Source organism: Heterodontus francisci, chromosome 2 (genome assembly GCF_036365525.1).
Source record: "Heterodontus francisci isolate sHetFra1 chromosome 2, sHetFra1.hap1, whole genome shotgun sequence".
NCBI lineage: Eukaryota > Metazoa > Chordata > Chondrichthyes > Heterodontiformes > Heterodontidae > Heterodontus > Heterodontus francisci.
Genome location: NC_090372.1, coordinates 197,794,661 through 197,817,887, shown reverse-complemented (window position 1 = coordinate 197,817,887; position 23,227 = coordinate 197,794,661). Strand labels below are relative to the sequence as shown.

General features: G+C 44.7%; 1 protein-coding gene across 3 annotated transcripts in view; it reads left to right on the top strand.

Moving 5' to 3' along the window:
- Window positions 1–23,227, top strand: part of rbm33a (RNA binding motif protein 33a) — a 236,255-nt gene that overhangs the window by 170,767 nt on the left and 42,261 nt on the right. For 2 of the 3 annotated variants that reach the window (XM_068015011.1, XM_068015012.1), the window contains exons 15-16: window positions 768–1,406; window positions 19,829–20,032. In XM_068015011.1, the coding sequence (XP_067871112.1) occupies window positions 768–1,406; window positions 19,829–20,032 (843 nt within the window). The remainder of the gene's footprint in view (window positions 1–767; window positions 1,407–19,828; window positions 20,033–23,227) is intronic. The other variant, XM_068015013.1, reaches the window with a different exon arrangement.

Below are 23,227 nucleotides of genomic sequence, written 5' to 3'. Positions count from 1 at the left end.
AAGACACAGCATTAGTACAGATAGGGTGTTAATGGACTGAAAATTGGCTGTACTAATGCTTTGTCTTTCAACACACCATTAACATATTGTTTGCCTTTGCTCCACGACCTTCTGGTCAGCTATTCTGTGACCTTGTCCAATCTACACCTTCTCCTTTGTTATCTCTTGCCCCACCCCCGCTTTACTTGCTTATAACCTTTTACATTTCTAATATTTGCTAGTTCTGATAAAGGGTCACTGACCTGAAACGTTAACTCTGCTTCTCTCTCCACAGATGCTGCCAGACCTGCTGAGTATTTCCAGCATTTCTTGTTTTTATTTCAGATTTCCAGCATCTGCAGTATTTTGCTTTTATTTTGGATGCATTTTATGACTGCTTTCAAAGCAACTGTTAGCGCGAGTATTTGTTCAAAGGCTACTTTATTCTCTCCTCTTAAGTTTTTTTTCTCAACTTGTTGCGTCCTGTTGCTTGTTTTGCAGGGATAGAATGAGCATGATTTTTTTTCCCAGCGACTGCCAGCACCCCTCAGGAACTAACTTAGAGGGGTGTTAGTTGAATCTTTACCTTCCCCCACCACCACTTTACGTCAGGAGACCAGCTCTAGAAGCCCTGTCTCTGACAACTTACTGTGCAGTGTTTGGCTTGAAAAAGTTTTCTTCTATTTTCAGCACTTAATTAGGCAGTTTTATAATTGTTCAAAATTATTCCTTTAAATACCAACATGTTGTGCTGCTGAATTCATGACAACTTGTGTTTTCTGCATTAGCCTACAGACGAAGATGAGGAAACAAGAGTGTATCGTTTGAAAATTGAGGAGCAGAAAAAACTCCGGGAAGAAATTCTGAAACAGAAGGAACTCCGACGTCAGCAACAAGCTGGTGCCCGAAAAAAAGAACTGCTTGAACGACTTGCGCAACAGCAGCAGCAGCAGCCACCTGCTGCACAACAACCATTGCAGCAACAACTACCAGCAAATACGCCACAGGCTCCCCAGAACATTAACCCAGCCACACTACAGGCTGTAAGCCTAGTACAACCAAACATAAGGAACAGACTATTCACAAAGAAACAAGGCATTGGAGTAGGAGGACAACAGCAATTCATTAAAACTCATCAAGCTGGGAATATTGTGCAAGTTCAGACTGAAATGAAAAGGAACATCAACCAAGTCAAACAGGTCAGACCTGCACCTTTAAATCAACTTCAGTTTTCAAAACTGGTCCAGTGTAAACTTGTTAATATACCAGGACCCAGTGTGCAGTCTGGCAAGATGGTTATTCCTGCAGTCAAGACCCAAGAATTAAAGCCTGGTGTAAAACGGACTGTAATGCAAAGAATGAATAGTGGAGGAGGGGATGGGCCTCACATTAATCCCAAAATAAGGGTACTCAAGCTTCCAACTATGGTAAGACCCAAGTTTCTTTGTTAAAAATGCACTGCAGTTCATGCTAATTTTGAAAAAAAAATCTTCATTACTTATACAGTAGTTACTTCAGCTTACCCAAGTCCTAGTTCTGTCCATATTGCAGATACCCAGTTGGCTTTCTGCTTTTGCATGTATTGTTTCTGGATCACTTCGTACTCCATGAGTTTTCGTTTCAAGCTGTGGATACAATATTGCCAGAGCTACTCGATTTCAGAAGTTTAAAAAAAATCCTATTATAGTGGCAAGACTTTTCATAGAATAATTTACAGAAATGCTGTGTATAATTATTTCTACAATATTATACAATATGGCTTTTTAGCGCTCTTTATTCATGAATAAGCCTTTTTCTAGTGGTTCACAGATTTCTTCTGTGCATTCAAATGTATTTTCAGCAAGTTAAAAGTCTGGTGCATCTTCTGGTTGCATCTAAAATGACAGAGAAGCTAAATGATTACTTTGTGTCTGTCTTCACTGAGAAAGATACAAGAAATCTCCCAGAATTCGAGATCCAAGGCACAAGGGAGAATGAGGAATTGAAGGAAATTAGTATTAGTAAGAAGGTTGTATTGGAAAAATTAATGGGGCTGAAGGTTGATAAGTCCCCGGGACCTGATATTCTACATCCCTGTGTGTTGAAAGAGTTAGCTATGGAGATAGTGAATGCATTGGTGATCATCTTCCAAAATTCTATAGATGCTGGAGCGATTCCTGCAGATTGGAAGGTAGCAATGTCACCCCGCTATTTAAGGGAGGGAGGGAGAGAGAAAGTGGGGAACTACAGACCTGTTAGCCTTACATCAGTAGTAGGGAAAATGCTAGAATCTATTAGAATCTATTCTAAAGGATGTGATAAATGGACACTTGGATAATCTGATTGGGCATAGTCAACATGGATTTATGAATGGTAAATCATGTTTGGACGAAGCTGTTGGAGTTCTTTGAAGATGTTATGGAATTGATAAAGGGGAGTAGGATGTAATATACTTGGATTTTCAGAAGGCTTTTGATAAAGTCCCCCACAGGAGATTAGTTAACAAAAGTAAAGCACGAGGGATAGGGGTTAATATACTGGCATGGATTAAGGATTGATTAACAGGCAGAAAACAGAGAGTTGGAATAAACGGGTCATTCTTGCGTTGGCAGTCTGCGACTAGTGGGGTACCACAAGGATCAGTACTTGAGCTCCAGTTGTTCACAATATATATCAATGATTTGGATGTGGGACCAAATGTAATATTTCCAAGTTCGCAGATGACACAGAACTAGGTGGGAATGTGTGTTGTGAGGAAGATGCAAAGCGGCTTCAAGGGCATTTGGACAGACTTAGTGAGTGTGCAAGAACATGGCAGATGTAATATAATGTGGAAAAACGTGAGGTTATCTACTTTGATAAGAGGAACAGATGTGCAGAGCATTTCTTAAGTAGTAAGAGATTAGAAAGTGTAGATTTACAAAGGGATCTGGGTGTCCTCGTCATTAAGTCACTGAAAGGTAGTATGCAGGTGCAGCAAGCAATTAAGAAGGCTAATGGTATGTTAGCCTTTATCGCAGGAGGATTTGAGTACAGAAGTAGTGAAGTCTTGCTTCAGTAGTATAGAAGCAAAATACTGCAGATGCTGGAAATCTGAAACAAAAACAAGAAATGCTGGAATCACTCAGCAGGTCTGGCAGCATCTGTGGAAAGAGAAGCAGAGTTAACGTTTCGGGTCAGTGACCCTCCTTCGGAACTGACAAATATTAGAAAAGTCACAGATTATAAGCAAGTGAGGTGGGGGTGGGGCAAGAGATAACAAAGGAGAAGGTGCAGATTGGACCAGGCCACATAGCTGACCATAGCTGCTCCGTGACCTTTTGGTCAGCTATGTGGCTTGGTCCAATCTGCACCTTCTCCTTTGTTATCTCTTGCCCCACCCCCACCTCACTTGCTTATAATCTGTGACTTTTCTAATATTTGTCAGTTCCGAAGAAGGGTCACTGACCCGAAACGTTAACTCTGCTTCTCTTTCCACAGATGCTGCCAGACCTGCTGAGTGATTCCAGCATTTCTTGTTTTTGTTTCAGTAGTATAGAACCTTGGTTAGACCGCACCTGGAGTACTGTGCACAGTTTTGGTCGCTTTACTTTAGGAAGGATATTATTCCCATAGAGGGAGTGCAGCGAAGGTTCACCAGACTTGTTCCCGGGATGGCGGGACTGTCCTATGAGGAGAGATTGGGGAAACTGGCCTGTATATTCTTGGGTTTCGCAGAATGAGCGGTGATCTCATTGAAACCTACAAAATATTTAAAGGGATAGACAGGGTAGATGCAGTTAAGATGTTTCCCCTGGTTGGGGAGTTGAGAACCAGGGGAGAATTTCAAAATAAGGGGGAAGTCACTTAGGACAGAGATGAGGAGAAACTTCTTTACTCAAAGGGTTGTGAATCTTTGGAATTCTCTACTCCAGGAGGCTGTGAAAGCTCAGTCATTGAGTATGTTTAAAGCAGAGATTGACAGATTTCTAAATACCAATGACATAAAGTGCTGACTTGGGTTGCATTAGTGTGTTAAAGTGGAAGTTTGGTGACTGAGGAAGTTCGGTGAGGAGGGAGCGAGGAGCTTCTTTCATTTCCTACCTGTCCTCAGAGTGAGGGGAGCCGAGAGTTTCCAAAGAGCACAGCTGACTGATGAGTAAGTCCTGGTGGGTATTTTTCAAAGTGGATTGAATTGTAAGTCATTGTTTTAGCAAGACTTAGTTGTTTTTTTAAATTATAATCATCTCCAGTTTTAAATTTAAAGTCATGGCAGGAGAGCTTGAAGCCGTGGTTTGCTTCTCTTGCTGCATGTGGGAATCCGGGAACATTTCCAGTCCCCGGGACCAGCATGTGTGCAGGAAGTTTGTCCAGCTGCAGCTCCTGGAAGCTCGGGTTTCAGAGCTGGAAGGCGGCTGGAAACACTGTGGAGCATCCGCGAGTCTGAGAGCATTGTGGACAGCATGTATAGAGAGGTGGTCATACCGCAGCTGAAGGGACTTGAGGAAGGAAGGGAATGAGTGACCACCAGGCAGTCCAAGAGAATCAGGCAGGTAGTTCAGGAGTCCCCTGGGGTCCCGCTTGCACATCGGTATTCCATTTTGGAGGCTGATGAGGCTGGTTCCTCCAGGGAGTGCGGACAGAGCCAAGCTTCTGGCACCGCAACCAGCCTGTCTGCACAGGAAGGGGGAAAGAGAGGAAGAGCAATAGTAATAGGGGATTCTATAGTCAGAGGAACAGATAGGCGCTACTGTGGCCATCAACGTGACTCCAGGATGGTGTGTTTCCTCACTGGTGCCAGGGTCCGGGATGTCACTGAACGGCTGCAGAGCATCCTGAAGTAGGAGGGTGATAAGGTAGAGGTCATGGTACATGTTGGTACCAATGACATAGGTAGAAAGAGGGATGAGGTCTTGCATCAAGAATTCAGGGAGTTAGGCAGTAGACTAAAAAGCAGGACCTCTCGGGTTGTATTCTCTGGATTACTCCCAGTGCCACGTGCTAGCGAGTATAGAAATAGGAGAATAGCACAGATGAATGTGTGGCTTAAGAGTTAGTGCAGGAGGGAGGGTTTTCGATTCCTGGACCACTGGGACCGTTTCTGGGGAAGGTGGGACCTGTACAAGCGGGATGGTCTACATCTGAACCAGAGGGGGACTAACATCCTTGCTGGCGGGTTTGCGAGTGCTGTTGGGAGGAGTTTAAACTAATTTGGCAGGGGGAGGAGATGCAGACTCCTATCAGAATAGGGACACAGCTAAACACAGGAAAGCGAACAAATCAGAGGGAATACAGCGGAAGTAAGTTTCAAGGGAGTAAGACCAGGATGGAAGGCCTCTACGTTAATGCCAGGAGTATTGCAGGTAAAACGGATGAGTTAAGGGCAATGATTGACACGTGGAATTGTGATATAGTAGCCATCACGGAGACATGGTTGAGAGAGGGGCAGGATTGGCAGCTCAATATCCCGGGATATAGAATCTTCAGGTGAGAAAGAGGAGGGGGCATTGCAATATTAGTTAAGGAGTCAGTTACTGCAGTAAGGAGAGATGATATCTTGGAGGGGACATCAAATTAAGTTTTATGGGTAGAGTTTAGGAATAAAAAAAGGACAGCCACATTGCTAGGTGTTTATTACAGACCCCCAGATAGTCAGCGGGAAATTGAGGAGCAAATATGTGCGCAATTTGCAGAGGTGTGTAAAAATAATAGGGTAATTATATGAGTTGATTTCAACTTTCCCAACATTAATTGGGATAGTCATCGTGTTAAGGGCTTAGATGGAGTGGAGTTCTTAAAATGTATGCAGGAGAACGTTTTAGCTCAATATGTAGAGGATCCAACAAGGGAGGGTGCAGTGCTGGACCTAATTCTGGGGAATGAAGCCAGACAGGTGGTTGATGTGTTGGCGGCGCATTTTGGTGATAGCGACCACAACATGGTACAATTTAAGCTTGTTATGGAGAAAGAAATAGACAAGTTGCAAAAAAAGGTTTTGGATTGTGGGAGAGCGAATTTTAGTAAAATAAGGCATGATCTGGCCAAGGTGGACTGGAAAGAGTTACTTGTCGGGAAATCTACAGAAGAGCAGTGGGGGGCATTCAAAAAGGAAATGGGGAGGGTACAGGCCCAACATGTTCTCTCTAGGGTAATAGGTAGGAGCAACAAGCCCAGAGAACCATGGATGACCAGAAACATTCAGGGTATGATGAGAAGGAAAAGAGAGGCTTTTAGCAAATACAAGGAGAGCAAATCAACGGAAGCATTAGTGGAGTACAGAAAGTGTAGGATGGAGCTTGAGAAAGCAATTAGGAGAGCAAAGAGGGGATATGAGAAAGCTCTGGCTGGTAAAAGTAGGGAAAATCCCAAGATATTCTATCAGTATATCAATGGGAAGAGGATAACCAGGGAAAGAGTAGGACCCATTAGGGACCAAGGGGGAAATTTGTGGGTGGAGCCAGAGGACATTGGTAGGGTGTTGAACGAATACTTCATAATCTGTCTTCACCCAAGAGAAAGAGGATGTAGATATGGAACTTCGAGAGAGAGACTGTGAGGTTCTTGAGCAAATTGTCATAGGTAGTGACAAGGTATTGGAGGTTTTGGAAGGCTTAAAAGTGGACAAATCTCCAGGTCCGGATGATTTGTGTCCCTGGATGCTGTGGGAGGCGAGGGTGGAGATTGCAGGGGCTCTGACCCTAATTTTTAATTCCTCTTTGGCCACGGGGGAGGTGCCAGAGGACTGGAGAACAGCTAATGTGGTCCCATTATTTCAGAAAGGTTGTAGAGATAAGCCAGGGAACTACAGACCAGTGAGTCTCATGTCAGTGGTAGGGAAACTATTGGAGAAAATTCTGAAGGAGAGAATGTATCACCACTTGGAAAGGCATAATTTGATTAGGAATAGTCAGCATGGCTTTGTCAGAGGGAGGTCAAGCCTAACAAATTTGATTGAATTTTTTGAGCATGTGACCAGGTGTGTAGATGAGGGTAGTGCAGTTGATGTCGTTTACATGGATTTCAGCAAAGCCTTTGACAAGGTCCCACATGGGAGACTTATCAAGAAAGCAAATGCACATGGGATACAAGGTAACTTGATAAGGTGGACTCAAAATTGGCTTTGCTGTGGGAGACGGAAAGTGATGACAGACAGCTGTTTTAGTGACTGGAAGCCAGTGTCCAGTGGCATACCACAGGGATGTGTGCTGGGTCCCCTATTGTTTGTCATTTATATAAACGACATAGATGACCATGTGGGGGGTAGGATCAGTAAGTTGGCGGATGACACAAAGATTGGCCGAGTGGTTAACAGTGAGGTGGAGTGTCTTATGTTACAGGAAGATATAGACGGGATGGTCAAATGGGCAGAAAAGTGGCAGATGGAATTTAACGCTGAAAAGTGTCAGGTGATACACTTTGGAAGTAGTAATGTGACACGGAAGTATTCAATGAATGGCCTGACACTGGGAAGTTCCGAGGAACAAAGGGACCGTGGCGTGTTTGTCCATAGATCTCTGAAGGCCAGAAGGGCAGGTTAATAGGGTGGTGAAAAAGGCATATGGGACACTTGCCTTTATCAATCGAGGCATAGATTACAAAAGCAGGGAGGTCATGTTGGAGTTGTCCAGAACTTTGGGAAGGCCACAGCTGGAGTTCTGTGTGCAATTCTGGTTGCCACATTATAGGAAGGATGTGATTGCATTGGAGGGGGTGCAGAGGCGATTCACCAGGATGTTGCCTGGGATGGAACATTTAAGCTATGAAGAGAGGTTGGATAGGCTTGGGTTGTTTTCACTGGAGCAGAGAAGACTGAGGGGTGACCTGATCGAGGTGTACAAGTTTATGAGGGGCATGGACAGGGTGGATAGGGAGCAGCTGTTCCCTTTAGTTGAAGGGTCAGTTACGAGGGGTCACAAGTTTAAGGTGAGGGGCAGGAGGTTTAAGGGGGATTTGAGGAAGAACTTTTTTACCCAGAGGGTGGTGACGGTCTGGAATGCCCTGCCTGGGAGGGTGGTAGAGGCAGGTTGCCTCACATCCTTTAAAATGTAGCTGGATGAGCACTTGGCACATCATAACATTCAATGCTATAGGCCAAGTGCTGGCAAATGGGATTGGGAAGACAGGTCAGGTGTCTTTAATGCATCGGTGCAGACTCGATGGGCCAAAGGGCCTCTTCTGCACTGTATTATTCTGTGATAAAGGGATATGGGGATAGGGTGGGAAAAGGACAGTGAAGTGGATGATCAGCCATGATCATATTGAATGGTGGAGCAGCTCGATGGGCTGAATGGCTTCCTCCTGCTCCTATGTTCCTCTCATATGCCTGCTGCATTTAGTGCAAGTTAATAGAGGATGATAGAACTGTTCTCTGAAAATATATCAGCATTTTTGACTTGATGGTGAATCACCTTTAAATCTGATTTTTTTTTTTGCCACAGGGTATTGCTTGTATAAGTACAAAATAATCTATAACAGCATGCGCCCCGAAGTAAAATCTCCTGTAGGTAAAGCCCATGTGTACTAATTAAACTTTTGACTGCTTTTAATAGTACTTCAAATGATTCAGGCTTTTATGGCTTAGGGTGAAAGAATAATGTTAAATCTGCTTATTTTCCCATAACTGCCATTGGGATTTGAACAGAAATCTGAATTTTTTTTTATTTGCAAGTGGTAATAAAAGCATTGTGTCACTGTTAATAGATTCTTGTCTTGCAAAGTCTGCCAGAAGCTGGATTGGTGGCGGTACCTTTGACAGACAGTGTAGCCTTTTTATAAAGGGAATCCTTGCGATGCTGCCCGGGAAGCTGCACTGCTGTCGTTCTCTGTACTCTGACAATGTTATCTTTTCTCTCAGTACAGAGTATCAAATGTCTGTCAGGAATACAGAAATTAATTTACTGTCACCTGACGTGCAATTAATCTTCAGAGGTTTTCATAATACCTGTACAGAAAGAGTTGCCAGTTTGCAGGATTTGGATTTCGTGGCTTAGTTGCAGATAAGGGAAATTAATTTTTCATCAGGGTTAGTACAGGCTAGCAGGACCACAAAGACTGCAGCAAATGGATGGGGAATTTGCCATGTGTTGTCACTCCAGAATAATGGTACTTAACATTTGATAGGTGTAATCAAGAGAGGTGGGATTCTATAAAAGGGAATTAATCAATTTGCACTGTGCTGAATGTGGTTGGTGTTATCATCACTTGCTTGGGTTTTAGAATAGAAATAAGATTTGATCAGTCCGATTTTGAAGGACTTTTGGAAACGATTTTTCCCCAGACAGAACTGATAGAAATTTAATAAAAATACATTGGTGCACTGGCAGGTGTATGCATATTTTTGAAGTTGAACCATTGTTTAAAATATAATTTGTTTTTAAAGGGGCTCAAAAGCATTTATACAAGCCTTTTTGGTATTTACAAAATACAAGCCTTTCTTTAATCATACAGAAAATGCTCTTTTAAACTGTAAAGGTAACTACAGAAATTGATAGAATACATAAAATACAGAAACACTATTTGGCCCAAATGGTCCCTGAGTGTTTACTGTTCTCGCAAGCAAATAATCTTAATCGCAATTAACCACCCTGTTTCCATATCCCTATAACCTATTTTCTTTCATCCATCTGTCCAATCTAAACTTTAAAGTTGACATAGTTTCTGATTCTGGAAGTGAAATCTACAACCTCTCAATTCTGTGTAAACATGTTTCTCCTGTCTTCTAAATCTTGCATTTATGTTCCCTTGTTCTTAATAGCTCAGCTGCTAGAAACAGTCTTATATCTACCTTGCCCCATCCTTTCTTGATTTTATAAAATAATGTGATTTTTTGAAGGTTTTAAATATTTTATTCAATCATGGTTTTGAAAATTTGAAGCTATTGCCCTGTAGGTGTTAAATTGTAGGTTATTTTCCTGCTGTAATGCAAAGTAGTCAAGAATATAGTAAGACTTAAACTATACGCCCTTTCTTGAATTAAATGTATTTGATGTCTTATTATCAACTGTCCTCTGCTATGTGCACATATAAATTATCTGCCTCTTCCCTATCTCCCAAATAACAAAGTGCATACGACCACAGCCTGGGGATTCAAATGTCTTGGTATCTTGGTTTCACCAGTTTAAAAAAAAAAATAGTTTATTTTGTTGCTTAAAAAGTTGTTTTTAAATGGATAAAATAGGATCAATTGAAGAATTGCTTCAGTTGCCGCAGTGATCAGTCAGTTAACATGGTTAATGTTGGAGACCTCTGTACATGCACAAAAGTAGTGAGGTTAGTTGCAGTGTAGAGTGGGAATAAGAAATGAATAAAATACATGTCATTAAGCAATCGGCCAAGACAAAGCAATGATCAACCATGTACCTTGAGCTGAGCTGCTGTCACTGTCTGCTCTCGATCACAGAATCCACCTCCTTCGACCTTGCTAACATTACCTGTCCCCATCCCAGCCTCAGCCCATTTCACACTGAAACCCTTCTCCATGTCTTTGTCACCTCCAGTGCTCTCCCATAATTTATCTTATATCCTTCGTCTTCCATAAGCATCAACACATAGGCAACAAAGTTGCCTGTGTCCCCGTGCCTGTTCATCCATTGCCCCTGTCATTGTTGTGGTCCACTTTGGCTGTTGATCCTCCTCTGCAATCTCCTCAGCCCCGACAGACCCCCCTGAACTCTTCCTCTGATGTGCCTCTTATGCATTCACCATGCAAATGCTGTTAATGTATATTTTCCAGTTGTGGTAAAGGGTTCACATCTGAGACATTGGAGTCTTTTTTTTTATTCATTCAGGGATGTGGGCGTCGCTGGCTAGGCCAGCATTTATTGCCCATCCCTAATTGCCCTTGAGAAGGTGGTGGTGAACTGCCGCCTTGAACCGCTGCAGTCCATTTGGGGTAGGTACACCCACAGTGCTGTTAGGAAGGGAGTTCCAGGATTTTGACCCAGCGACAGTGAAGGAACGGCGATATAGTTCCAAGTCAGGATGGTGTGTGACTTGGAGGTGAACTTGCAGGTGGTGGTGTTCCCATGCATCTGCTCCCCTTGTCCTTCTAGTTGGTAGAGGTCGCGAGTTTGGAAGGTGCTATCTAAGGAGTCTTGGTGCATTGCTGCAGTGCATCTTGTAGATGGTACACACTGCTGCCACTGTGCATCGGTGGTGGAGGAAGTGAATGTTTGTAGATGTGGTGCCAATCAAGCGGGCTGCTTTGTCCTGGATAGTGTTGAGCTTCTTGAGTGTTGTTGGAGCTGGACCCATCCAGGCAAGTGGAGAGTATTCCATCACACTCCTGACTTGTGCTTGTAGATGGTGGACAGGCTTTGGGGAGTCAGGAGGTGAGTAACTTGCCTCAGGATTCCTAGCCTCTGACCTGCTCTTGTAGCCACGGTATTTATATGGCTACTCCAGTTCAGTTTCTGGTCAATGGTAGCCCCTAGGATGTTGATAGTGGGGGATTCAGCGATGATAATGCCGTTGAATGTCAAGGGGAGATGGTTAGATTCTCTCTTGTTGGAGATGATCATTGCCTGGCACTTGTGTGGCGCGAATGTTACTTGCCACTTATCAGCCCAAGCCTGGATATTGTACAGGTCTTGTTGCATTTCTACACGGACTGCTTCAGTATCTGAGGAGTCATGAATGGTGCTGAACATTGTGCAATCATCAGCGAACATCCCCACCTCTGACCTTATGATTGAAGGTAGGTCATTGAGGAAGCAGCTGAAGATGGTTTGGCCTAGGACACTACCCTGAGGAACTCCTGCAGTGATGTCTTGGAGCTCAGATGATTGACCTCCAACAACCACAACCATTTTCCTTTGCGCTAGGTATGACTCCAGCCAGCGGAGGGTTTTCCCCGCTTCCCATTGACCTCAGTTTTGCTAGGGCTCCTTGATGCCATACTCGGTCAAATGCTGCCTTGATGTCAAGGGCAGTCACTCTCACCTCACCTCTTGAGGTCAGCTCTTTTGTCCATGTTTGGACTAAGGCTGTAATGATGTCAGGAGCTGAATGGCCCTGAGCGTCACTGAGCAGGTTATTGCTAAGCAAGTGCCGCTTGATGGCACTGTTGATGACCCCTTCCATCACTTTACTGATGATTGAGAGTAGTCTGATGGGGCGGTAATTGGCCGGGTTGGACTTGTCTTACCTTTTGTGTACAGGACTTACCTGGGCAATTTTCCACATTGCAGGGTAGATGCCAGTGTTGTAGCTGTACTGGAACAGCTTGGCTAGGGGTGCGGCAAGTTCTGGAACACAGGTCTTCAGTACTATTGCCGGAATATTGTCAGGGCCCGTAGCCTTTGCAGTATCCAGTGCCTTCCGTCGTTTCTTGATATCACGCGGAGTGAATTGAATTGGCTGAAGTCTGGCATCTGTGATGCTGGGGACTTCAGGAGGAGGCCGAGTTGGATCATCAGCTGGGTGGGAAACCAATGGGATCAGAGAGTAAATTGGGGTGGGGTGTAAAATAGGCATTGTATCCTATCCTGTTAGATTTTGGATGGGTGGATTAAGTTGAAATTGCCCCCATTAACTGTTTTCTGCATGTTTGCTTACTGGGTGTTTCTACCATTTTCTGTTTCCGCTTTTTGTCCTCAGACGTCTCTCTGTGAATAGTGATACCCTCTTGATTATTCTGTATCCTATTTTTAAAAGACTGCCATCTAACCAAGGAAAAAAATGCTATTCTTGTCGAAAGTGTGTGTTTTTTTTTAGTTTTACGATTCGTATATAGCAACAGAAATAGCATGCTGTTTATCTTGATGAACAAATAGAAATCTGACCTCAGGGGTTCCCTGGCAGTCTGGGATGCCAGTTTGAAAATCTGTGCTGTAAACTGCAGATATAAGCACCAGATCATGATAAAATGTGTACAAGCAGTATGCTTTGACTTTTGGCAGCTTGCAATTGTAGTGCTCGGAGCAATCTGACATCCCCCGGCAAAAAGGATCCTGGCTTTTGAAATGTACTCTTCCAATTCTTGTTCACTGGAGCTATGCATAAGCAGTTCATTATTTTAATCCAAGTATCTATTTAAATAGCTACTGTGCAGTTCCTTTAGCAGCTGGTATGCATTAATTTAGTGGTTTAAAAACCAAGAAATATTATTGAGAAGCAGAAAATGTTTGAAGTATCATGTATGAATCTGGAAAAGAATTCTTGCCCATGAAGATACTGTATGTAATTTGCTGTTTAAAATCTAGACTCTCAGACTGAAGCCATTGTCTTTACTCTGCATCACAAACTCCATACTCTCGGCAGTGACTCCATCCCCCTAGCTGGCGACTGTCAATTGCTGAACCTGACTGTTAGCAATCTCAGCATCCTTTCTGACCCACAATCTTGGGCTTTTAATCTCATATCCTCTTTATTACAATGGCGACCAGGACTATTGCTCTGTATCATCACCTACTTCCAACCCTACCACAGCCCACCTACAGCTTGAACTCTTGTTCCTGCCTTTGTCACCTTGAGTTTTGTAATGCTAACTCCGATGCTCTGCTGGTGACCTTCCAAACTCTGTAAAATTCATCTCATCCAAAACCCTTCCTGTACCCTGTTCCACACCAAGACACACTTTCCCATAATACCTGTCTTTGATAACCTCCATTGGCTCCTGGGCTTCTGAAGATTTGCTTCAAAAATTCATCGTTTATAAGGAAGATTTTCTTAACCCTTACATGCTTCAGAAGGTTAAAAAAAAATTAAATGAATATTCTACTATTTGGGCCGTTTCTGAACCCGAGACACTACACCTGTAGTGTCTCCCACCCGCCCTCCTCCTCTAACCAAAAAAAAGGACTCGGTGGTGTGTAGATAAGGTAAGGCTTTTTCTATTTCTCTTTTTTTTATCGTGTGATTGGTAAAAACCTTTTCGTTCATTTTTCATTTAACTAAGTTTAAGCTTAAGATTAAAAATGGCAGAATATCTCAGACCCGTGACATGCTCCTCTTGCTCAATGTGGGAGCTCAGGGACATGGCTGATGTCCCTGACTCCTTCACGTGCAGGAAGTGTGTCCAGCTGCAGCTCTTGTTAGACCGCATGACGGCTCTGGAGCTGCGGATGGACTCACTTTGGAGCATCCGCGATGCTGAGGAGGTCGTGGATAGCACGTTTAGTGAATTGGTCACACCGCAGATTAGGATTGCTGAGGGAGAAAGGGAATGGGTGACCAAAAGGCAGAGAAAGAGCAGGAAGGCAGCGCAGGTGTCCCCTGCGGTCATCTCCCTCCACAACAGGTATACCGTTTTGGATACTGTTGAGGGAGATGGCTCAGCAGGGGAAGGCAGCAGTAGCCAGGTTCATGGCACCGTGGCTGGCTCTGCTGTTCAGAAGGGCGGGAAAAAGAGTGGAAGGGCTATAGTCATAGGGGATTCGATTGTAAGGGGAGTAGATAGGCGGTTCTGTGGTCGAAAACGAGACTCCCGAATGGTATGTTGCCTCCCAGATGCACGGGTCAGGGATGTCTCAGATCGGCTGCAGAACATTCTGAAAGGGGAGGGTGAACAGCCAGTTGTCGTTGTGCACATAGGCACCAATGATCTAGGTAAAAAACGGGATGAGGTCCTATAAGCAGAATTTAGGGAGTTAGGAGCCAAGTTAAAAAGTAGGACCTCAGAGGTAGTAATCTCAGGATTGCTACCAGTGCCACGTGATAGTCAGAGTAGAAATGAAAGAATAGTCAGGATGAATGCGTGGCTTGAGAGATGGTGCAGGAGGGAGGGGTTCAGATTTTTGGGACATTGGGACCAGTTCTGGGGGAGGTGGGACTATTACAAATTGGACGGTCTACACCTGGGCCGGACTGGAACCAATGTCCTTGGGGGTGCTTTTGCTAACGCTGTTGGGGAGGGTTTAAACTAATGTGGCAGGGGGATGGGAACCAAATGAGGTCAGTGGAGAGTAAGGATGTAGTAACTAAAGCCTGTAAGGAACTAGATAATGAAGTCAGCGTGACTAAGGGAAAGAGTAGGCAGGGAGCAGATGATGAAAGCAAAGGGACTGGTGGTCTGAGGTGTATTTGTTTTAATGCAAGAAGTGTAGTAGGTAAGGCAGATGAACTTAGGGCTTGGATTAGTACCTGGGAGTATGATATTGCTATTACTGAGACTTGGTTAAGGGAAGGGCATGATTGGCAACTAAATATCCCAGGATACTGATGCTTCAGGCGGGATAGAGAGGGAGGTAAAAGGGGTAGAGGAGTTGCATTACTGGTCAAAGAGGATATCACAGCTGTGCTGAAGGAAGGCACTATGGAGGACTCAAGCTGTGAGGCAATATGGGCAGAACTCAGAAATAGGAAGGGTGCGGTAACAATGTTGGGGCTGTACTACAGACCTCCCAACAGCGAGCGTGAGATAGAGGTACAAATATGTAAACAGATTATGGAAAGCTGTAGGAGCAACAGGGTGGTGGTGATAGGAGATTTTAATTTTCCCAACATTGACTGGGATTCACTTAACGTTAGAGGTCTAGATGGAGCAGAATTTGTAAGGAGCATCCAGGAGGGTTTTCTAGAGCAGTATGTAAATAGTCCAACTCTGGAAGGGGCCATACTGGACCTGGTGTTGGGAAATGAGCCGGGCCAGGTGGTTGACGTTTCAGTAGGGGACTACTTTGGGAATAGTGATCACAATTCCGTAAGTTTTAGAATACTCATGGACAAAGACGAGAGTGGTCCTAAAGGAAGAGTGCTAAATTGGGGGAAGGCCAACTATACCAAAATTCGGCAGGAGCTGGGGAATGTAGATTGGGAGCAGCTGTTTGAAGGTAAATCCACTTTTGATATGTGGGAGGCTTTTAAAGAGAGGTTGATTAGCGTGCAGGAGAGACATGTTCCTGTGAAAATGAGGGGTAGAAATGGCAAGATTAGGGAACCATGGATGACAGGTGAAATTGTGAGACTAGCTAAGAGGAGAAAGGAAGCACACAAGGTCTAGGCGGCTGAAGAAAGACGAAGCTTTGAAAGAATATCGGGATTGTAGGCGCAATCTGAAACGAGGAATTAAGAGGGCTAAAAGGGGTCATGAAATATCTTTAGCAAGCAGGGTTAAGGAAAATCCAAAAGCCTTTTATTCATATATAAGGAGCAAGAGGGTAACTAGAGAAAGGATTGGCCCACTCAAGGACAAAGGAGGAAAGTTATGCGTGGAGTCAGAGAAAATGGGTGAGATTCTAAACGAGTACTTTGCATCGGTATTCACCGAGGAGAGGGACATGACGGATGTTGAGGTTAGGGACAGATGTTTGATTACTCTAGGTCAAGTCGGCATAAGGAGGGAGGAAGTGTTGGGTATTCTAAAAGGTATTAAGGTGGACAAGTCCCCAGGTCCGGATGGGATCTATCCCAGGTTACTGTGGGAAGCGAGAGAGGAAATAGTTGGGGCCTTAACAGATAACTTTGCAACATCCTTAAACACGGGTGAGGTCCCGGAGGACTGGAGAATTGCTAATGTTGTCCCCTTGCTTAAGAAGGGTAGCAGGGAAAATCCAGGTAATTATAGACCGGTGAGCCTGACGTCAGTGGTAGGGAAGCTGCTGGAGAAGATACTGAGGGATAGGATCTATTCCCATCTGGAAGAAAATGGGCTTATCAGTGATAGGCAACATGGTTTTGTGCAGGGAAGGTCATGTCTTACCAACTTAATAGAATTCTTTGAGGAAGTGACAAAGTTGATTGATGAGGGAAGGGCTGTAGATGTCATATACATGGACTTCAGTAAGGCGTTTGATAAGGTTCCCCATGGTAGGCTGATGGAGAAAGTGAAGTCGCATGGGGTCCAAGGTGTACTAGCTAGATGGATAAAGAACTGGCTGGGCAACAGGAGACAGAGAGTAGCAGTGGAAGGGAGTTTCTCAAAATGGAGACGTGTGACCAGTGGTGTTCCACAGGGATCCGTGCTGGGACCACTGTTGTTTGTGAAATACATAAATGATTTGGAGGAAAGTATAGGTGGTCTGATTAGCAAGTTTGCAGACGACACTAAGATTGGTGGAGTAGCAGATAGTGAAGGGGACTGTCAGAGAATACAGCAGAATATAAATAGATTGGAGAGTTGGGCAGAGAAATGGCAGATGGAGTTCAATCAGGGCAAATGCGAGGTGATGCATTTTGGAAGATCCAATTCAAGAGTGAACTATACAGTAAATGGAAAAGTCCTGGGGAAAATTGATGTACAGAGAGATTTGGGTGTTCAGGTCCATTGTTCCCTGAAGGTGGCAACGCAGGTCAATAGAGTGGTCAAGAAGGCATACGCCATGCTTTCCTTCATCGGACGGGGTATTGAGTACAAGAGTTGGCAGGTCATGTTACAGTTGTATAGGACTTTGGTTCGGCCACATTTGGAATACTGCGTGCAGTTCTGGTCGCCACATTACCAAAAGGATGTGGATGCTTTGGAGAGGGTGCAGAGGAGGTTCACCAGGATGTTGCCTGGTATGGAGGGCGCTAGCTATGAAGAGAGGTTGAGTAGATTAGGATTATTTTCATTAGAAAGACGGAAGTTGAAGGGGACCTGATTGAGGTGTACAAAATCATGAGAGGTATAGACAGGGTGGATAGCAAGAAGCTTTTTCCCAGAGTGGGGGATTCAATTACAAGGGGACACGAGTTCAAAGTGAAAGGGGAAAAGTTTAGGGGGGATATGCGTGGAAAGTTCTTTACGCAGAGGGTGGTGGGTGCATGGAGCGCATTACCAGCGGAGGTGGTAGACGCGGGCACGATAGCGTCTTTTAAGATGTATCTAGACAGATACATGAATGGGCAGGAAGTAAAGAGATACAGACCCTTCGAAAATAGGCGACAGGTTTAGATAGAGGATTTGGATCGGCGTAGGCTTGGAGGGCCGAAGGGCCTGTTCCTGTGCTGTACTTTTCTTTGTTCTTTGTACAGAAATGGAGGAGTGCCTTTAAAGAGATACACGTTTTCCCAAAACAATCTTTAATTTCTGCTAATCTAGAATCAGAGTGTTGCTAATCCCAGGTGCTGTCTGTCTCTGAGGAGCTCATACAGGAAGAGCCAAAATAACATTTTGAGAATTTAGTTTCCATTTTATTTGAAAGACTTTTAGAAATAGCATCAAAACTCCCAAATCCTCACTGGATAAGAGAATATCACCTTATGCTGATGCACAAATTGCATGCTGCTCAGGATGCATGGATATGATTCAATCCAACTGTTGAAGTGAAAATATTTAGTCGGAAGTTTCGAGAAGCAGTGGACTCCGATTTAAGGCGAATGACAAAAGAACCAATGGCGACCTGAAGAATGGGTCGACAACATAGTGAGTGGGTAGGATCTGGAATGCACTGCCTGAAAGTGTGGTGAAAGCCTCCAAAAGGGAATTGGATAAGCACCTGGATAGAAAGAATTTGCAGGGCTGCAGGGAAAAGGCAGGGGAGTGGGACTTGCTGAGTTGCTCTTGCAGAGAGCTGGCACGAACATGACTGGCTGACTGGCCTCCTTCTGTGCTGTAGCCATTCTATGATTCTATGAACCTCAGGCTTTTGAGATAGTTTGGGAACTTGATATTAAAAGCTTACTTAAGGTTTTAAACGATGTAACAAAAATCAGTTGCTAACTTCAATTATGTGACTTAGAATTTTTTTTTATTTTGAACATTAGAAATTTCAATTACAGAAGGGGAAAAAAAGCATATTTTTAAACGTTTTGAGTGATTCATAAGGGGCAATTTATTTATATATGGTTTTCTCATTATAAAATATTTACTTAGTTTTCCTGTATAAAATGTTTACATATGCTTTTCCCACTACACAGTTGACATGAAAAGTGTTCCAGGAAGTAATGCTTGTAGACCAGAGTGTTTGCAATGCACAAGATTTTTAACGAGATATGCAGATAGTTATTGCTGGTAGCAGAGCAGTGATAATTGCAAACTCTGCTCATGGTACTGTTTGAAAGAATTGGACTTTATGCTTTATTGTAGATTTGATTTAAATATTTAAGGGGAATGCTAAGTCGGGAGTAGTTTCAATATGTTCTTTCACCATTGGCAACACCCTCCGCACCAACTTCTGTAGTTAGGAAGGGTGAGATCACTGGACAGTTCCATGGTCGCTACTAGCTCCCTTATACCTCTCCAAAATTACTGCATTCTTCCTGCGTCACCCTAGATGGTGAGTGCTGACAAAGCGTTACAGCTGAAACGAATTCTGCCCTCACCTTTTCGCTTTCTAGCAGGAGTTAGCAGATTGCAACCAGACATGATGCTGACTTTTCAATTTACTAGCTCGGGCATTGAGGGCAATTGTAGCATGTTAACTATTGCCCTGTATAATATCAGTACAGACAGGGACAGAAACTTGGGATCTTCTGGTCTATTTATCTTGGTGCTGCACCAGACAATACCTTTTACCCACTAGGCCATCGGAGAGCTGACCTTTATCACCTAACTGGCATCATGATATAGGCTAGCCATTGTCAAGTGTACACCAGAAAATAGTTACTCAACTGATCTAACTTATCATTCAGCAGTGGTTTTCAGAGAGGCAGCACTGATGTAGGCACCATTTTGGGTCTAGATGGGAGTCAATGTTGACAGTAATGTTGAAAATTGTTAAGTGGCTCATTTCCATGCTTCAGAGCTGTTGGTGTTCATCATGCCAGTCATGAGGGGATTAAAATATATCTGTCTAATGAATGGGAGATATTTATTTCCCTCATTACAGACAAGGAAATCCTTTACTTTAGTCCTGCAATATGTGTTTAAATTAGCAGTCTTTGTGTAAATGGTGTGAATTCATCTCACAGTGTATTGTATAGTTTATTTTTCCAGTTTCTGCAAGGTCATACTGCATTTAGCGCATGGTGAGTGGTAAAAGGTTTTGTGTTGCATGAAGACACTGAGCAGCATGATGCTGTGTTCTTACAGCAGGGGAGCGAGAACACTGGCTTTTCTCATCCTGAGGTCCAACCTCAGCAGCGGCAGCACCAGCAGCAACTTCAGAAACAGCAGCCTGTTCGGAAGGTCACATTGACAAAAGGAGCCCAACAGCAACGACCACAGCAACAGCGGCAGCAATCTGTACCACAATTGTTAGGAATGACAAAGAATTCAGCCAACCAACAGAACAGGGTAAGTGCATATATTTTTCAAATTTTGTCAATACAGCTGTTTGATGCTGTGAGGGTAGAACAGGTTCAAAGTATTATGGATGCCCCAGCTACAAGGCAGTAAGGGGCTAATTTTTCTAAATCCATTAACCCTTCATAGCATTTTACTCATAAATTTTGGTATCTGGTCAATTTTGGTGATGCTCAACATTTTCTCTTCAAAGGCTAAGAAGAGCCTGGACTGGAGCTCTTCCTTCTCTTTCTCTCCAACCGTGTCCCACCCTCCACCCTAAAAAAATCTCCTCAACTAATCTGAGCAGATTTTCCAATGCTTTAGTAAAAATATCCAGTTTCTGACCTGTAACTGCTAGCTACTCCGGTGATGTCACCATTGGGGAGCATTTCCATAAGCAATGGAGGCTCCAACTTCATGCCATCCTGAGAGCTGCTCACTTGTGTTCTCCCATCTCCTCCCTTTCTCACGAGAGGCAGTTGGCAGGTTGAGGGAGGGAAGGAGCACCTAAAAACATTGGGGTAATTTTGAACTTTGCTGTCTGGTTAGCGAACTGGTAGAGCATTCAATCAGATGAGATTGGGTTGTACAATGTGGGAGCAATCCATTCTGCCAGTATATGGCTAGACAGTGACGTTTAAAATGACTCCCTCACCCACCCCCCCCCCCATTGTCATGCTAGAAATGCACCAATAGGTGTAGTCACTGTTGTGGTGTAGGGAAACACACCAGCCAATATGTGCACAGCATATTGTCCCACAAATAGCAATTAAATAACTTTTCAGTGATGTTGGTTGAGGTTGAAAGTTGGCAAGAACAGTGGGAGAACTCCCCTGTTCCAGTATTGCCATGGGATCTTTAATATTAATAGTGACTGGTGAGGTATTATGGGAGACGACCTCTGAATTGTCCACGTCCGTTGTCCAATTAAGGATGGCGGGAGGGATCCTGAGGCTGTAGTCCTGGTCAGAGGGCCTGCAGCCTTGAAAGGACAGCAGCCCCACCTGCGGAGGTGGGTGCTGGCGCTGCAAGAGGGGGACTGCAAAGGGTACCTCAATCTTGAGGCGCCATCTGAAGAGGTTTGTACTTTTTAAAAAATAAAATGTGGCCAGAGCTGCCAGGCCACACCTATGGTGTGGAAACCCCTCCACAGGAATGCTCTGCAGCTGTGACCCGCTGATCCCTGTGCCTCAATTGTTGGGGACGTTGGAGGGAAAACTAAGAGTCTTCCTGGCCCCCTTACCTGCCTGCAAGCCATCTCCAGCCACCTGCCAGGCTTTGGTCTCAGCAGGCTGCCTGTCTGCTGCTGGGAAGATCTTAGCAGTGTCCCCCAGCTGCCTACAATTGAGCATTTAATTATGCAGACTGACTACCTGCTGCTGCTGGGCGGGTGGCCCTTGCTGCTTCCACTCCGCCTCTGGCCAGTTTGGCTGCAGGCGGGAGTTCATCGGCGCATCGACCCAAAAGCCTCCCATTCCACCTTGCTCTCGGCCCCATCTTCAAGCACCCCTCTGTGGGACTAGGAAGATTCCACCTCATACTAAAAGTATTTAATTGCTTGTATAGCACTTGGTTATGTAGTTGTGAAAGATTGGGAAATTGGGAGAGCTGTCCCACAGACTAGTCAAGCCTGACATAGTCATACTCACGGATTGATACCTTACGGACAATGTCCCAAACACCACCATCGCCATTCCTGGGTATGTCCTGTCCCACCGGCAGGACGGACCCACCAGAGGTAGCAGCACCGTGGTATACAGGCGGGAGGGAGTTGCCCTGTGAGTACTCAACATTGACTCCGGACCCCATGAAGTCTCATGGCAGGTCAAACACAGGCAAGGGAGCCTCCTGCTGATTACTACCTACTGCCTTCCCTCAGTTGATGAATCAGTACTCCTCCATGTTTAACACCAGTTGGAAGAAGCACTGAGGGTAGCAATGGCACAAAATGTGCTCTGGGTGGGGGACTTCAATGTCCATCACCGAGAGTGTCTCCATAGCACTACAGCCCGAGCTGGCCGAGTCCTAAAGGACATAGCTTCTAGACTGGTTCTGTAGCAGGTGGTGAGGGAATCAACATTCCTACGAGCATTCCTACAAATTGGGAGCAAGAGTAGGCCACTTGGCCCCTCGAGCCTGCTCCACCATTCAACAAGATCATGGCTGATCTGATTGTAACCTCAATTCCACATTCCCGCCTACCCCAAATAACCTTTCACCCCTTGCTTATCAAAAATCTATCTCCCTCTGCCTTAAAAATATTGAAAGACTCTGCTTCTACTGCCGTTAAACAAAGAGAGCCCGCCTTTTGTGAAAGAGAACTCCAAAGACTCACGACCCTGTGAGAGAAAAATATTCTCCTCATCTCTGTCTTAAATGGGCTACCCCTTATTTTTAAACAGTGACCATGAGTGGGCGGCAAAGTGGCGCAGTGGTGAGCACAGCAGCCTCACAGCTCCAGCGACCCGGGTTTGATTCTGGGTACTGCCTGTGCGGAGTTTGCAAGTTCTCCCTGTGACCGCATGGGTTTCCGCCGGGTGCTCTGGTTTCCTCCCACAGCCAAAGAGTTGCAGGTTGATAGGTAAATTGGCCACTGTAAATTGCCCCTACTGCCTTCCCTCAGTTGATGAATCAATACTGCAGTTGAACACCAGCTGGAAGAAGCATCCGCCCAGGCATGCGCCATGGAGAGGTCACTCCATAGTCGCCTCACAGCGACCAAATCAACACGGAAGGCAGCAGTTATAAGTTATAAGTCCAGCTCAATTGGCGTAGAGATTGGGCGCCACGGGTTGCCTTTGTCGGTGGGAAAGGTCATCGCATCTCACTGGACAGCTACCGCCCACCTCAAACCGGGCAGCCCTCGGTCAGTAAGGTTCTGTCCCGCCACAGTCCACCTGCTTCATTGGGTGCTTGGAGCTGAGGGTCATTGCCCGACAAGTGGACTGTAACACCGCATCAAACAGCACGACCAAAAAAGGAAAGAAGGTACCAGCCCTTTGTTTTGCAAGCTGGAACGTCAGAACTATGTGTCCTGCCCTGTCGGATGACTTTACATAAATCAACGATTCTCGGAAGACCGCCATCACCAACAACGAGCTCAGTAGACTCAATGTGGACATTGCAGCACTTCAGGAGACACGACTCCCTGCGAGTGGATCTGTAACAGAGCAAAACTACACCTTCTTCTGGCAAGGTAGGGAT